Genomic DNA, 14,528 nt, shown 5'->3' with positions numbered 1-14,528 from the left:
TCCTCCTGCCAAGGCACGAGGAGGGAGCAGGGCCTTGTCAGATGCTCATCTGATGCTCCTGGAAGTTGGTTTGCAGAATCAGACCCTAAAGTTCTCAGGTTCCAGAGTCCATTTTTATAGGAATTTCTTCCTATGTCATTCTATGGGAATTGCTTCATCATGCTGTTGCTGAATCAATCAGCAGATGGCACATTCCTGATGGCTCTGTGCTGTCAGATGTTATTTTGTTCTTTGGTTCTCCCATCCTTGAGGCTGTTGGGTGGATTCCAGTCTGCCCTCCGGGGGTCCTCTGGTTGTTTCCACTTGACGCCTTCTTCAGCCGATGGACACTGGATTCTTAGGCTGGCATCTCCCTGATCATTCATTTATTATCCACACCAAGCATCCATCCACATACATCCTCTATCTCTATTTTAATCACAATTGTTAACAAAGCGAGATGAATACAACAAAAGGGTGGTGAGTCTCTGGGTGCTGTTTCTGTTGTTAAAGAGTATTGCTTTAAGTCTCTCTCTGTGTGAGTAGTTGTTACAAAGAATTGCTTTGAGAACAGACTCTGTCTTAGAATGTACTAACACAATTAGCAGCTTGCAAATTTCACACAGAGAGGGAGAGAAACCGTAAAAATAAGAAACCAAAAACCAAGAGGCCTCTTAATTAGTAATACCCTGGAATTTAAACTATGGGGAATCAAACTCATTTGTGATTTTTAATACAGAATTTCTTTAATATGATCCACTATAACAAAAGTACTAATAGATTATTTTAATTGCATCACTTGGTCTAGTCTTACTATGCTGTACAAAAAGGTGCCATACCCAGTGTATATTGGGTGGATACTGACAAAGCATAGTTATTATCTTTTACCCAACCATTATTGGGTAACTTAAGCTGTGTTATAAGTACACAGGCCAAATTCTGCCTTTGAATAACATCAGTTGTATACAGTGGGGAGCAGAATTTGGCCTAATGGCTGAGAAAGGGGGGAATTTTGGTGGAGAAGCTTAAAATATCAGCCACGGAATAATATTTAAAGTGAGAATTTTGTAAATCTTTCAGATAAATTACAAAAGCTCAAGCATGGCTATGCTGACAAATGTTAAGCAGTTATGCAGGTAGCCCCTTGGTTTTATGTTTCAGGAGCTGCCGTATGATGCTATACGCTATATGACTGGAGAATGCAATTATGGTGGAAGAGTTACTGATGACTGGGATCGGCGCACGCTCCGTAGCATTTTAAACAAATTCTACAATTCTGAAATTGTTACGGACTTAGAATATAAGTTTGATAACAGTGGTCTTTATTTTGCCCCGCCTGAAGGAGATGTAAGTATTTTAAAATAAATGAACTGAGCCATAGACCAAAGTGAACTTTAATGCACAGCAGCAGAGGCCACATGGATAGTTAAGGCATGGCAAGCTAGTGCAGGGTGAAGTCACACCCCCTTCCCCCCCCCCCCAACCCCACTTTGCCATGAACTAAATGTTGGTGTAGACAAGCCCTTTAGTTTCCACTTCTGTAAAATGTGGAAAATATCGTCCGCAATGTAACTTCAGGGTCTGGTATCTAAATTGTGATATTTCTAAGGTGCTTATTGCTGTGATATCGAAACACTGAATTCATAAGAATTATGGATAGATTTTTTAAGATATTTAGATGGCTAGTGGAATTTTCTATGAGTGTTAGGCTCTTAGGTGCTTTTGAAAAATTCCACTAGGTGCCGAAATATCTCAGAAAAAGCTGGGCCGTTGTCCTGTTTACACTAGCACTTTTAAAACACCAAACCTGCACTGAGATAGAATCCTGCCACTACCTCAGAGCCTGAGGTGCTCAGCTTTCATGATGATGGGCATGGTACAAGAAACTAATTAGAATAAAATTCTTCTCTAAAATTGATGCCCATTGCATTTGGTAAATCTGGCACTAGATGATCTATTTGCTCAGGACGGCTGGACAGCGAGGAGATACTGCTTGTTTTGTTGGGGTTTTTGGTTTGTTTTTTGAACTGTACTGATCACTTTAGAGGCACGTAGGGGTGTTTTCTTTGAGCTGCAACTGGCATAGACTGGAGAGCCTTTTTAACCTCCTGTCACTAATCTTTTAAGTACCAAAGCTACATCGACTATACAAAGACCCTTCCGTTGAACCCTTCCCCAGAGATTTTTGGGATGAATGCTAATGCTGATATTACCAAAGATCAGTCAGAAACTCAGCTGCTATTTGATAACATTCTTCTTACTCAGGTATGTAAATGACCATTATGTCAATTCGTCAGTACATTAAAGATACTGCCTATCTACTGTACACGTTACTTAAGTTTACTGTTCAGCTGTGCTGTATTTAAAAGTGTTCCAGGAAGTTTCATATCATTTCTCTGTGTCCCCACTGTGATTACAAAACTCACTGTTCTTCTGGTGCTTCATTTTCTGGAAGATACTGAGTTAATCTTGTTTCATAATTTTGTGAATTGATGTTACAAAGAATTATTTTTTTGAAATGCAAAGGATTGAAGGCGAGAGCACTCAGAGCACTAGCTGAGCTGAACATTCCTAATGAACGTTTGTTCTTGGTATTGCTAATGTAATAATCAGTCCCCTAACACTCATTATTAAAGCTGTAGGTTATTTTCATTTTGTTCTTATAGGAGGAGAAGAATTACAAATTTGGGTCCCAATTTTTCATAGATTTAAGCATATGCATGACTTTACTCACAGGACGATGGCTGTTGCTATCTTCACAGCATCAAAGAGCTACTTTCTCATGAAGACACTGCAAAACATCCTATTAAATGACAATCTGTCCATAGCCTCTGCTTGCCAGAAGTTGGGAATGAGCGACAGGGTCTGGATCACTTGATGATGACCTGTTCTGTTCAGTCCCTTTGGGGCACTTGGCATTGGCCACTGGCGGAAGATAGGATACTGGGCTAGATGAACCTTTGGTCTGACCCAGTCTGGCCGTTCGTATGTTCATTTGTCAGCATCCTAATGTGTACAGTTGGGGGAGGAATTGAAATGAAAATATTTGTAAATGGTTCTGTTCTGACTAGCCACATGTGCTGTGCTCTGTTCTATGTGAACTCTGGCCTGGCCTCATACTTATACAGTTTCCTTACTTAGTGCATAGAAAAATCTTCATGTTTACATCAGCAAGTCCCATGTTTATTCACAAAACATTTGCAGCATGTTCATTTATCACCTGTGTAAGATCACAGACTGGAGTGAATCACCCAGGGGGGGAGGAGTGCGAGGCTCCCTCTGTTTTCATTGAAGTCACTGGGCATGTTGACTTGAATGGGAGCAAGATCTGCCTTTTAATCTCCCTGCCCATTCACTTCTTGACACATTTAGGCTTGATCTTTCATGACTATCAACAATCCTGGGTGAGAATTGTGATGTTAGAGTTTGTGATCAGGCAAATTCTAGAGTAATTCCAAACACACGAAAATGCTGAATGAAAACCCACTTAGCCACTGATATAGAACGAGTAGGTCATCAGAATGGTCATTGCCTAAACATACTTAAGGGGCAGGATATTGGTCCTTTGGACTAAGCCTTTTGAAGGTGTCATATACGGTACACTTACAAATGGGGAAATCTCCAGTTTGGTCATTGCACTGCGTGATTCTTTCATCCCAAGATGGTTTTTTGAGCAATAAGAATATTTTTAACAATACTGATTTAATTAGTTTCTGTGTTTAAATATTTACTGGTATGTATAAGGAGACCTCATTTTTAACCTTTGGCTGTTTATAGTCTCGAGCCTCAGGTGCTGGTGCAAAATCAACAGATGAAATTGTTAATGAAGTAGCAGGTGACATCCTGAGCAAACTTCCCTCAGACTTCAGCATTGAGGCTGCAATGAGGAGATATCCGACCACCTACACACAGAGCATGAACACTGTACTTGTCCAAGAGATGGGTCGATTTAACAAGTTACTGCAGACAATAAGAGACTCCTGTGTTAACATCCAGAAAGCAATCAAGGTACACTGTACCAAATATTAAAAAAGCAAATTATTAGGGGCTAAATCCTGTGAACTGTTGCACCATCACCTTCAGTTGCAGGATGGAGCCATCTGTCTGATGCACTATGACAGTTCCTATATTATCGACTATTCAACAGTCCAGGTGCCAAATGGATGTAATACATTTGTATCACACAATTGTCTATATGTACAATGGAAGAGCAAAATACTGTCCTGCATAGTGCAGAGAAGCCATACTCACCTTCTGTGTTAGCAGGTTATAGCTCTGGGGTAATTTTTTTTTACTAGTTCTAAGCAACTTAAGCATCTAGGTCTCTTCTGAAAATAGGATTTAGGTGGACGTAGCTGAAGTGGAAGTTATTACAGTACGATTTAGGTGACAGTGAGAACCCCTGCTCAGCTGCTGCCTAATCATGGAGGACCATAAAATCCCTAAGAGTTTGAGTTTTCACTGTTACTATCTCCTAGGTGCCTAGCCACATAGCGTGAGGCACCTATGTCATGCTTATACCCCCACAGGATGCTCAAATGAGACTTTTCCGTACCTGCCTGGTCGACAGGGCCCAAACTAGTAGGCATTCTTAGGCACACAACCTCACACAGAATGAAAGGGGACGGTTCCTTTAAACCAGCAGTTTAGGATATTGAAGTGGGATGTGCAAGACCCAGATTGGAGTCTCTGTTTGAAGAAGTGATGTGACCTTAGGTTTCTCACCTCTGAGGTGAGCGCCCTAATCACTGGACAAGTGTTGGGCTTTCTGTTTCTCCTGTTTCAGCGGTTCCAGGGTGTATTAATAGTAAAACATATTGAGGCAGAGAGAAAGCGAAAAGGGTGCTATCGTCCAGTCTGAACTGTGAACCTATTCCTGGAGTTTGGGGCAGCTGCTAAAAGCCAGCCTCTGCTTGCAAAAACAAGAGCCATCACCCCAATTAATGCATAGTGGTTAGGGGACTCACCTAGGCTGGGGGAGATTTGGATGCAAGTCCCTGCTCTACCTGCCCTGGAGCAGGGACTTTTACTTATCTCTTCCTTCCAGGTGAGCCTTCTAATCCCAGGCAGGGGGTGTCTCTGAATCCCTCTTGTTGCAGCTGTTTCACTTTGTATAAGTAATTAGAGCAGGCAAGTAAAATGGCTCGCCCACATCACTACCCTAACCACCAGGTAGTAGAGTCAGTCTCTGTAGCCCAGTGACTAGTTATGTATACAAAGCGGAACAGTTTCAACAAGAAACAGAGCGAAAAATCCACTGGATTATAGGCAATAGCTTGGTGGTTAGGACCTGGGCTGTAGGGATTTGGGCAGGGATTTGACCCCCAGGTGTTCCACTTCCCAGCTGAGTACCCTTATCATGAGGCCAGGATATCTCACAATCCTGCTCTACTCACCCCCAGCTGCATTTATCTGGTTTCACCGCACTAGGGAGGCAGAGGTATTGGACTGCCTTCCTGAGTGAGGGCTTCAGCGTGTGCAAGAGTGCTGATCAGCTGTGGAGTTGCAGCAGCACTTAGGGGCTTTGTTCCTGTCTACAAGCAGAAACGTCTGGGCCTAAGAGACTTTCGGCACAAACGGGTTAGTGGTTTTGAAAAATCTCATTGGCACCTTTGAATAGCTGGCCCAAAGTTACTTTTGAAAATGGGATTTTAGGTTCCAGTGTCACTTTATCCATGGACATAAATGTGATTTCTCCCAGTCAGTATGAATTCACTGCAGGATCCCATAGGGAAAGCCAAAGGGTTTGGGAAGCGTGACATCTTGTCTAAAAACACGTATCAATATTTAGTGAATGTGGCAAGAAAAATTAAAGCTAGCTTTGGGTGTAACAGCAATTGGGATTGTTGCAGAGGAACACGGAGGCACCGCACATAAGCTGCTAAGTGCTCTGACCTAAAATGAGAGTTGAGGGTGCTCAGCCCTGCATTGCCTTGGGCCCTTAGCAATAGTAACTTTCAACTGTATCAGCATCCCCTTTTCAAACCTTAGTTTAGATAGACGACAAGTCATCAGGGACAGGATAAATACATGTAAAATAATGAAAGGCATAGGGGTGATGCAGTGGGGACTTGGATTCACATAATACAAGGTCAAGAAGGCATTAAAAATTTGAAAGGAAGTTAACGTGAGTAAAATGGAAATTCTTAGTCACACAGACATAGGTATGGCACTTCTGAATATTCAGAAAGGGCGGGAACTTTTATATTGGTAAGGAGAACAGCCAGAATAACAATAGTAAGGCTTGCCAAACCCAGTCGAGCATTGGAAGGGATATAAACCCTCACATTTCAGGACTCTAGGAAGAATCTTTCCCTACAGGCTATTTATTCTATAAGGGCATCTTGATGCTTTCTCTGAAGCATCTGCAACTGGTCACTGGTCTGATGCAGTATGACAATTCCTATGTTTCTAGGTTCTCTCAGTCTGGTGTGGCTAAAACTTCAATTAGAGCTGTTGGAGTAAGAGCACAGGGTTTTTTTGGGGGGTGGGGTGGGGGGTGTCTGAGCAGACAGGGCAGGGTAATTGTTTCCTTCTCCACATCTGCTTTAGGGACTGGTGGTGATGTCCTCTGAACTAGAAGAAGTGGTAAGCAGCATCTTGAAAGGCAGAATTCCAGGCATGTGGATGAATAAATCTTACCCAAGCCTCAAACCACTTGGCAGCTATGTGAATGACTTTCTTACCAGATTAAAGTTCTTACAGGTGAGCACATTGTGTTTAGGCAAATCTGCTCGATTGCTATATAATTTTTCTCTCGGTGGCAGGTGATACCAGAAGAGAATAGAAACACACAGGTATGTATTTTGCATAATGAATGTATAAGGAGTTTAGTTTGCAATGGTTGTGTACAGCAGTCTGCTCATCAGTGCATATAATAAACCACTACACTTTGTTATGTACCATACACCTCATTAAGATAGCTGCTGTCTGTTAAAACGCCTGCCTAACAGATGGGCAATATTGGTGCTCAAAGTGGATTCTCTAAAGGCCTCTTAACTGCCAACTGTTCCTGGCACACACGGTGTTGCAGCATTCAGTGAAGTTTAATAAATAACAGTATTACATTTATTAAAGCATAAGAAGAAAACACTGTTGATGGACCTTTCCACTGAATTGCTGAAGTTAGGAAATCATTTTAATGCTCACTTTCTAATACCCAATACTGTACTTACAGAAAATTGCTTGGGAATTTGATGGCTGAGGAGAGTAGCCACCAACTATGGAGGCCTTCCCCTCTAGGTTGCTGGTTCACATAAAGTGTGATTTGACACTGACTAAAATGTTTTATGATTATGTGATTCTAAACTAATGCTCACATTAAAAGCCACTTGAGGAACAGTAGCCAGTGGCATCTTGCACAACGTGGTCGTTAAAACAGTGTTTTTGTTGGCTCTCTAAAATATCACTGGCTTCTGCAAAAAAAGACAACTTTTTGTGATATGGCTTTTACTACTATCCTAAATTACTTTTTGCCTCCTAATGATTTCAAGGTACATTTTTTTCTCTCTCGTTTTTCTGCTGTAGCTATGGTATGAACATGGAACTCCACCAGTCTTTTGGCTTTCAGGATTTTTCTTCACTCAAGCCTTCTTAACCGGTGCCCAGCAGAACTATGCCAGAAAATACACCATTCCAATTGATCTACTAGGGTTTGACTATGAAGTGCTGGAGGACAAGGAATACAAAAATGCTCCTGAAGATGGTAAACTTTATTAGCCACCTACACTGGTGTAGGAAGTGTTATTTAGGGGTTACAGGTAGATACATTCCTGGCATTAACAGGCATTAAGCACTTAATGCACAGAATCCTGGAAAATATAAGCCCCAATGGAGGCTTGCACATTAAAGGCATAGAAATGACAACATTCAACAAAATTCCTTTTGAATAACTCTCTAGTAGAACATCACAAATTAAACATCAGCAAGACTATTCAGCTTATGTAGTGTCTGGTCAGTGGACCTCCTGAAGCAGGATTGTTCCATACGCTATGTTAACTGGGGCAGATCCTCAGTGGAGCTATGACAATTTACACCAGATGAGGATCTGGTCAAGTGCTTTACCAGTATCTACCACTTGCCTTAAACTTTTCCACTATCTAACAGATCTCAAGTCATATTTATCCTGAATTTTGCTGTTCTTCATTTCACCCTATTACTTTAGTTCTGTGCCCAGTATTTAGAACATTTCACTAACCCAGCCGTGGGTCGTGACCCTGTTTTAATGGGGTCACCAGGGCTGGCTTACACTTGCTGAGACCCAGGGCTGAAGTTGAAGCCCAAGCTCCACCACCTTGGGCTGAAGCATGAGGACTTCAGCCCTGGGTGGTGGGGCTTAGGTTACAGGCCCCCTGCCTGGCTTGAGTTTTATCTTTGAGTAGCTATTAAGTGCCAGCCAACATTCAGAGAGTTGGATACAGTATAGTTACTAAGAAATACCGACATTAAGTGAACATGGAGAATGAGGAACCAAAAAGACCATACCCAACTGAAGATTGCCAAACTACAAGGAGGGACGGTCAAGGGCTGTGGCTGGAGTGCAAAGTAATCAGGGATTATGAGGAAGGAGGCATAAAAGTCAGCCCCATTCCTACTAGGGACTCCAACATAGCCAGGCTACCCCCCTCAGAGGACATGGGCAGTCTCAACTTTTGTCCCACCTGAGGGATACTGGGTCAAAAAACTGGCACACGGATTTCTGTATTATTCAGTTGCACGAAAGCCTCCTGCATGATCTAAACAGTGTATGATTAAAAAAAAGTGGACCTAATTTCACACTGACTTCTAGTACGTTTTGGTTTCTGTGCCTAAACATCTTTTTATAACTTTCTGCTTAATTCAGGGGTCTACATTCGAGGATTGTTCCTGGATGGAGCTCGCTGGGACAGAAAAACTAAGAAGCTCGCAGAATCTTATCCGAAAATCCTCTATGATACAGTACCTGTGGTCAGTGTGTGTGTGTGTGTGTGTGTGTGTTACTACTCTTCACTCCAGACCTAATCATATGACAGTCTAACATGGCAGGCTTAGCTTCTCACAATAATGTTTTAAAGGAGTACAAAACAACACTTTTTTTTTTTTTCTAAGTAAAAACTTTTGCCATCAGAGCTACCTCAGTCACTGTCACCACATGGCTGTGTGGCGACCAATATATATATATATATATTTTTACATATATTGAACTGAAAATATTTTGAGCAGCAGATCAGGCAATTTGTATGCAACAGAAGCACTGAGCATCCACAGTTCATACTGAAGTTAAGGGGAGGACTTTTTGTAGGGATGGGAAGGCGCACTCAGCACTTTTCTGGATTATGCACAAGTTCCTGGTGAACTACAAGTTTAGGAAGTATTTAGTGAGTTGTGACCCAATGTAAAGACTTACAAACTTTATCCAGACAGGTAAAGGGTTTATTCTGTACTTTTCATAGATGTGGTTAAAGCCTTGCAAGAGGTCAGACATTTCACAACGACCAAGTTACACTGCTCCAGTGTACAAGACCAGTGAGAGAAGAGGAACCCTCTCCACAACAGGACATTCGACCAACTTCGTGATAGCAATGATTCTTCCTTCGGATAAACCGGAACAACACTGGATTGGACGGGGTGTGGCACTATTATGCCAGCTTAATTCCTAAATTTAGCATGGACACTTGTAGATGCTTATTTTTTAGATGAATCATTTGTGTAAGATGCATTTCAATTTTTAAATAGTACTGTCTAGTGAAATCAAAATATTTAAATAAATCCATTACACTCCTGCCTTTCAAGAGATTTAAAAAAAGACTAAAATGTAAAATAAAGCTGTGTCATAAAACTTTATAAAAACCAACCAGTATGTTTGCTCATTGAATAATTTTATTTTCTGAAGCTCCTTATAAATAAGGAACATACATAAAATGAACACAACACTGCTGACAATGAACAAAACAGCATTTGATCATTCCCAGCTTTATAAAAATTATTTAAATGATTTAGTTTAACAAAAAAAGATTTATAGCTCAGCAAGTATCTTGTAGGACCATAATCACATTTTTAAACTATAAATCATAATGGAAAAAATCCACACTGCATCTAGCTACTACAGTATTTTCTAAGCATAATCACTGCTGATTGAGTGCAATGTGATCTACATCAAAATTCATATGGGATGTCACACAGTGACAGCATTGTAATATACAAGTAACATTTATGCCCTCCAACGAATACATGTTAAATGAGACTGTATTCAAGCAGAATGGAATGTTGAAGCCAAGTACACTGAAATTCAGATAGTCTGTAACTTGACATAAAACTACATTGAATTGGTTTGAAATTAAACACTGGTGGAAACCTACAGAAGAAGCCACAGTTGTTATATTGCTCTTCACAATCACAATAAATAGTAGCAAACAAGGAAACAAATTCCATTCTTAGTGGAAAATGCAATACCTAATGCTTTAATATGGCCATGTTTTTCCAAGTGGGAAAAAGGTCTTCTGGAAAGTTAGTACCTTAGTACCATTTTCAAATGTGAATTGGGCACTTAAACCCCTTGATACCTTTGAGGATCGGGGCCTAACTCCCATTGATTTCAATAGGAGTTAGGCACCTAAATACCTTTGAGTAGCTGGACCTTCGTCTCATTGAAATTCAGTGGCACTTATGCTCCTAAAGCCTGTTCTACGCCTAAAACTTAGCTTGACCTAGCTACGGTGGTCGGGGTGTGAAATAAGAGACGCAGTTAGATGGGTCTAAGCACAGGTATAGACACTGCTCACTTGACAAAAGAATTCTGCTGGTGACCTAACCACTGCCTCTTGATTTACCAGTGACAGAAAAACCACCACTGTAGCAAGTGTCTGCACAGCAGCAGTGTAGACATATCTTTATACTCCTAAGTCATTTAGTTGCTTTTGAACATTTTCCCTAGCATATTTGTTACAAAAATCCACTCTAAAAACATTAAATGAGATGATGTCTGTGCCAATTAGGGTCTGATCTAATGTTTTTATGTGCAAAATTCCAACTGACTTCAGTGTGTGTTGTGCATCAAGGACTGCACAATTGTACCCTTGACTTTGACGTCTTCACTGAGGAAGCCACACCTTTTACAGAATGGACACTTAATACTGTATATGCAAGTTCCTTGATACTGCATTAGGAACAAATACTGGCAGGAGCCAACTTATATCTTTAAAATGTACAGACTGTTCTGGGGGGGAAGGGAGTGGCTGAGAAAAAGGAACAACTCTATCACTAAACTGAAGGGTCAAAAGGAACAGGAACACAGATTAATTTTAAACCAGAATGATGCTGCTGACTGGCTCACTCAGATGTTAAACCAATGCAATTTTAGCAACTACACTGATGCTAAGCAGACTGAAACAAAACTTGACAGTGTGCAGCAACATACAGCTTACCTGGCAGACATAAAAATGAAAACTAGAACAGCAAGTTAAAAGAAGACCACCACCATGCTTAGGATTGGTCCTAGATTATCAAGTCAGACTGCAGAATTAACAGGGCTTGTACATCGCACAAATTCACAATTTTACTAGGACAGCTGGGGAGAAAAGAAACTAATTTACATCTGGCAATACAAGCACCTTTGCTTACTGCCAAGGTAACCTGCTAGAATCAGTTTAAGGATTTTGATGGTTCACCCTATCCTCCTAACTCACACGTACCGGTAATTTAATGACAGCTGCATTTATATACCCTAGATACCTAAGATCTAACAAATGTTAAAAAATATTAACTCCTTTATGCTGGAAATGGGAATCTTCTAGCACATAGTCTATTGCCTGCAATAGCTGGTGCTATAAACTCTGATGCCAGGGCATGGAAGTAATACATTCAGACCTGATATTACAGCATTGTAAATGACCCACCAGTACTACATATACAGGGCATTCTTTTTTTTTAATATAATCTTTGTACCTGGGTTCAGTACATTGGATTTCAGAAGCTATTACTGTAAAAAGGAGACAAAATTTGAATCCCAAAATAAATTCAACTGTTAAAACTGAGAAATTCCACTATGGATCCTTTGTTAGAGGTGCGTTTGCACAAACTCACAGCCACAATTTATCAGTAGTTTAGGTGTTAAGTGGCACCCAATATTCAGCATGTTTAGCTTCTCAAGCAAGAATCAGGAATAGCCCATTAACCTTCTGACATCAGGGACTTCCCCAAGTTAATACTAACTCTACTTCATCTTCCTACCAATAGCAAGGAGCTAACATCAAATAAATCTTAATCAGGAAAACGGATCCTCAATGGAAAGAGCTCTTTGCAGCCGATTACACAGGCCTGTGCATATTGCAACAGTCTGCCTCCTTAAACACAAATTTTAGAACAATGAAATGCAGTTTAAGGTGTATATCAACATGTTTTAAACAGATTTTTTTAGGTTTAAAAAAGCACAGTTTTTCCAGTCAGGTGCTAAGTGTAGCATTTAATTGTCTTAGGGTAACATCCACCATTGTGCAGAGGGCCAGCATGAGGTATACATGGCATGTAAGCCTTACGTGGGAATTACACAGCACAAAGACCTTGTGCAGGCCCATTGCAGAGGGATGGATTTCACCTTTAAAGTTTTGTGGATTCTGTTCAACTGTAATGTGAAAAGACATTTCCAGAACAGACTAGGTCTTTCACTGCATGCTGATTTGTAAACAGTTGCACAATGCTTCACGTACAGCACACACAACTTTGTCTTTTCATATGCAACATTTCCGACTTAAGTTCGGTCACTTGCGTTTGGAAGGTACAGTATGTGCACCATGTCTTATTTTAGTTAGCAAGCAGCGAAAGTTAATCTATGCGGGAACAGACAGACTGTACTTGTGTAGTAGTGCGAGCCACTGCCTTCTCGCTGAGCAATGTGCGTACAGTACAACAGTGCAGCCTCAAAGCCATACAGTAACACTGGAACCATAGCAGTTTCCGGAAATGGTCAAAACTGGATGTCAAACACAATTTTATCTTCATACAGTGCAATCACCAGCATGATAGCAAATCCAAGGAGCAACCCTAAATTCTGGAGAATGAATTGCCCCACTGGACAATATCCATGTTCTTCATTATCGCCATCTCCATGAAGCATTTCTGGAAGCTGAAAAAGGAAACGTTTTACAATAGTTTACAAATACTGTGATGGAAGTGAAATAACTGTCTAGCTCATAATAGCAATACCGAGATTCAGTTAGAAAAATCATCAACTAAATAAAGTGCAACTGGAGTAGCAGCATGCCTAGAGGTAGTCAATAAAACACCACCTGATCTTGACCTTGATCTTGATCTCATAAAACCGTTGTCACCAACCAATTCTATACTTTTTAAAAGAGACTAGTAAGCTACAGCATCCTCCTTTGGGCATTCCAATGTAGTGTTCTGGCCACTGTGTTGCTTGCTTATGTTGAATGTAAGCTCCTCACTGCACGTCTACACAAACTCTTACTGTGTGGCAAGCTGGGACATAAGTGCAGCATGCTGCACGCTGACTGTCTGTATGGACCTGCTGATGTGCACTAAATTTTCCCTAGTGTGCATTAATGTACTGTGGTTTGAAACACCCCAGCTTGCTGCACCCTAACAGTTTGTGTAGACATACCCTTCGGATAGGAACCATGCCTACTTCCTTTGAGTTTTGCTCTTTTGAGTTAAAAGTTAAATAATTCTATTCAAGAAAACCCACACAATCTCTGAGGTAAACACCTCTATTACAAAGGAAGTGTAAAAATGCTTTGTATATTGCTCCAGTAATTAAACTGATATAAATACATTGTTGATATTGAGGATTTTATACAGATTGAGCTAATGAATTCTGACATTTTTTGCCATAGTGCAAGCTTATTGGCAGGAAAGATAAGTTTTCCCCTTATGAGTTCTCAGAAAATTCCATAATCTACTTTTATTAGTGCATCCACAGCTGTTACTCAAGTTTAACAGCGATGTATGACTAATTAATTACATTTATTTATCAATACCTCTAAAGTATAAAAGTAATAGGAAACAACATGTAATTGTGTCAATTCAAGAGAAATTCCACGTAAGCAATTAAAAAAAATGTGGATCTTCTTGACTTGCCTCGTTAGAGATGAAGGCCAAACAGTACTGAACATTTGTATCTAAAAGAATCATGAACTTAACATTGGAAGCTCTGAAATTAAATGGGACACTTTCTAGCACAACCACAATATCTACAAACAGAAATAATTTTTTAATAATGCAATTTCAAATCCCTACACAAGAAGAGCATGAGGAAAAATAAATGTAATTCTTTCCTTCATCCAAGGAACTCCTTACCTCAAGAAGAGACTTTCATACATAATGCAGGAGAAAAATACAATAAAGGAATTGTCTTCTAGTTAGAAGACTTAAGTAATCCACAGAGAAATCAAGCTTGCTGATCTGGAATTCCGATTTATAAATTCTTTATGATGATAGGCACTGCTTTTTGTGTATTGGTTATTCTTAATACCTGAATACACTACAAGTATCAGGAAAGAATGTGACATGTTGTCAAGCCTGTGGCTTCTAACCGGACATGCATATACAACACT

At 40.3% G+C, this 14,528-nt stretch overlaps 2 protein-coding genes across 17 annotated transcripts in view; one reads left to right on the top strand and one right to left on the bottom strand.

Moving 5' to 3' along the window:
• The window catches only part of DNAH7 (dynein axonemal heavy chain 7), a 270,148-nt gene extending 260,345 nt beyond the window's left edge, over nt 1–9,803 (top strand). For 10 of the 12 annotated variants that reach the window (XM_073306229.1, XM_073306230.1, XM_073306228.1 and 7 more), the window contains 7 exons: nt 1,141–1,326; nt 2,107–2,244; nt 3,757–3,987; nt 6,532–6,684; nt 7,507–7,684; nt 8,822–8,925; nt 9,411–9,803. In XM_073306229.1, coding sequence (XP_073162330.1) covers nt 1,141–1,326; nt 2,107–2,244; nt 3,757–3,987; nt 6,532–6,684; nt 7,507–7,684; nt 8,822–8,925; nt 9,411–9,617 — 1,197 coding nt within the window. In that variant the 3' untranslated portion in view covers nt 9,618–9,803. Of the gene's footprint in view, nt 1–1,140; nt 1,327–2,106; nt 2,245–3,756; nt 3,988–5,381; nt 6,685–7,506; nt 7,685–8,821; nt 8,926–9,410 lie in introns of those variants that run through there. The other 2 variants (XR_012154342.1, XM_073306231.2) reach the window with 2 other exon arrangements.
• Nucleotides 9,804–9,808: 5 nt separating this feature from the next.
• SLC39A10 (solute carrier family 39 member 10) overlaps nt 9,809–14,528 on the bottom strand; it is a 78,292-nt gene continuing 73,572 nt past the window's right edge. For 4 of the 5 annotated variants that reach the window (XM_073306241.2, XM_073306238.2, XM_073306239.2 and 1 more), the window contains one exon: nt 9,809–13,078. In XM_073306241.2, the coding sequence (XP_073162342.1) occupies nt 12,920–13,078 (159 nt within the window). In that variant the 3' untranslated portion in view covers nt 9,809–12,919. The remainder of the gene's footprint in view (nt 13,079–14,528) is intronic. The other variant, XM_073306242.2, reaches the window with a different exon arrangement.

The sequence above is a fragment of the Lepidochelys kempii genome, chromosome 11, assembly GCF_965140285.1.
Source record: "Lepidochelys kempii isolate rLepKem1 chromosome 11, rLepKem1.hap1, whole genome shotgun sequence".
Lineage (NCBI taxonomy): Eukaryota > Metazoa > Chordata > Testudines > Cheloniidae > Lepidochelys > Lepidochelys kempii.
The sequence above is the reverse complement of the archived record's forward strand: the minus strand, read 5'-3'. Positions and strand labels throughout refer to the sequence as shown.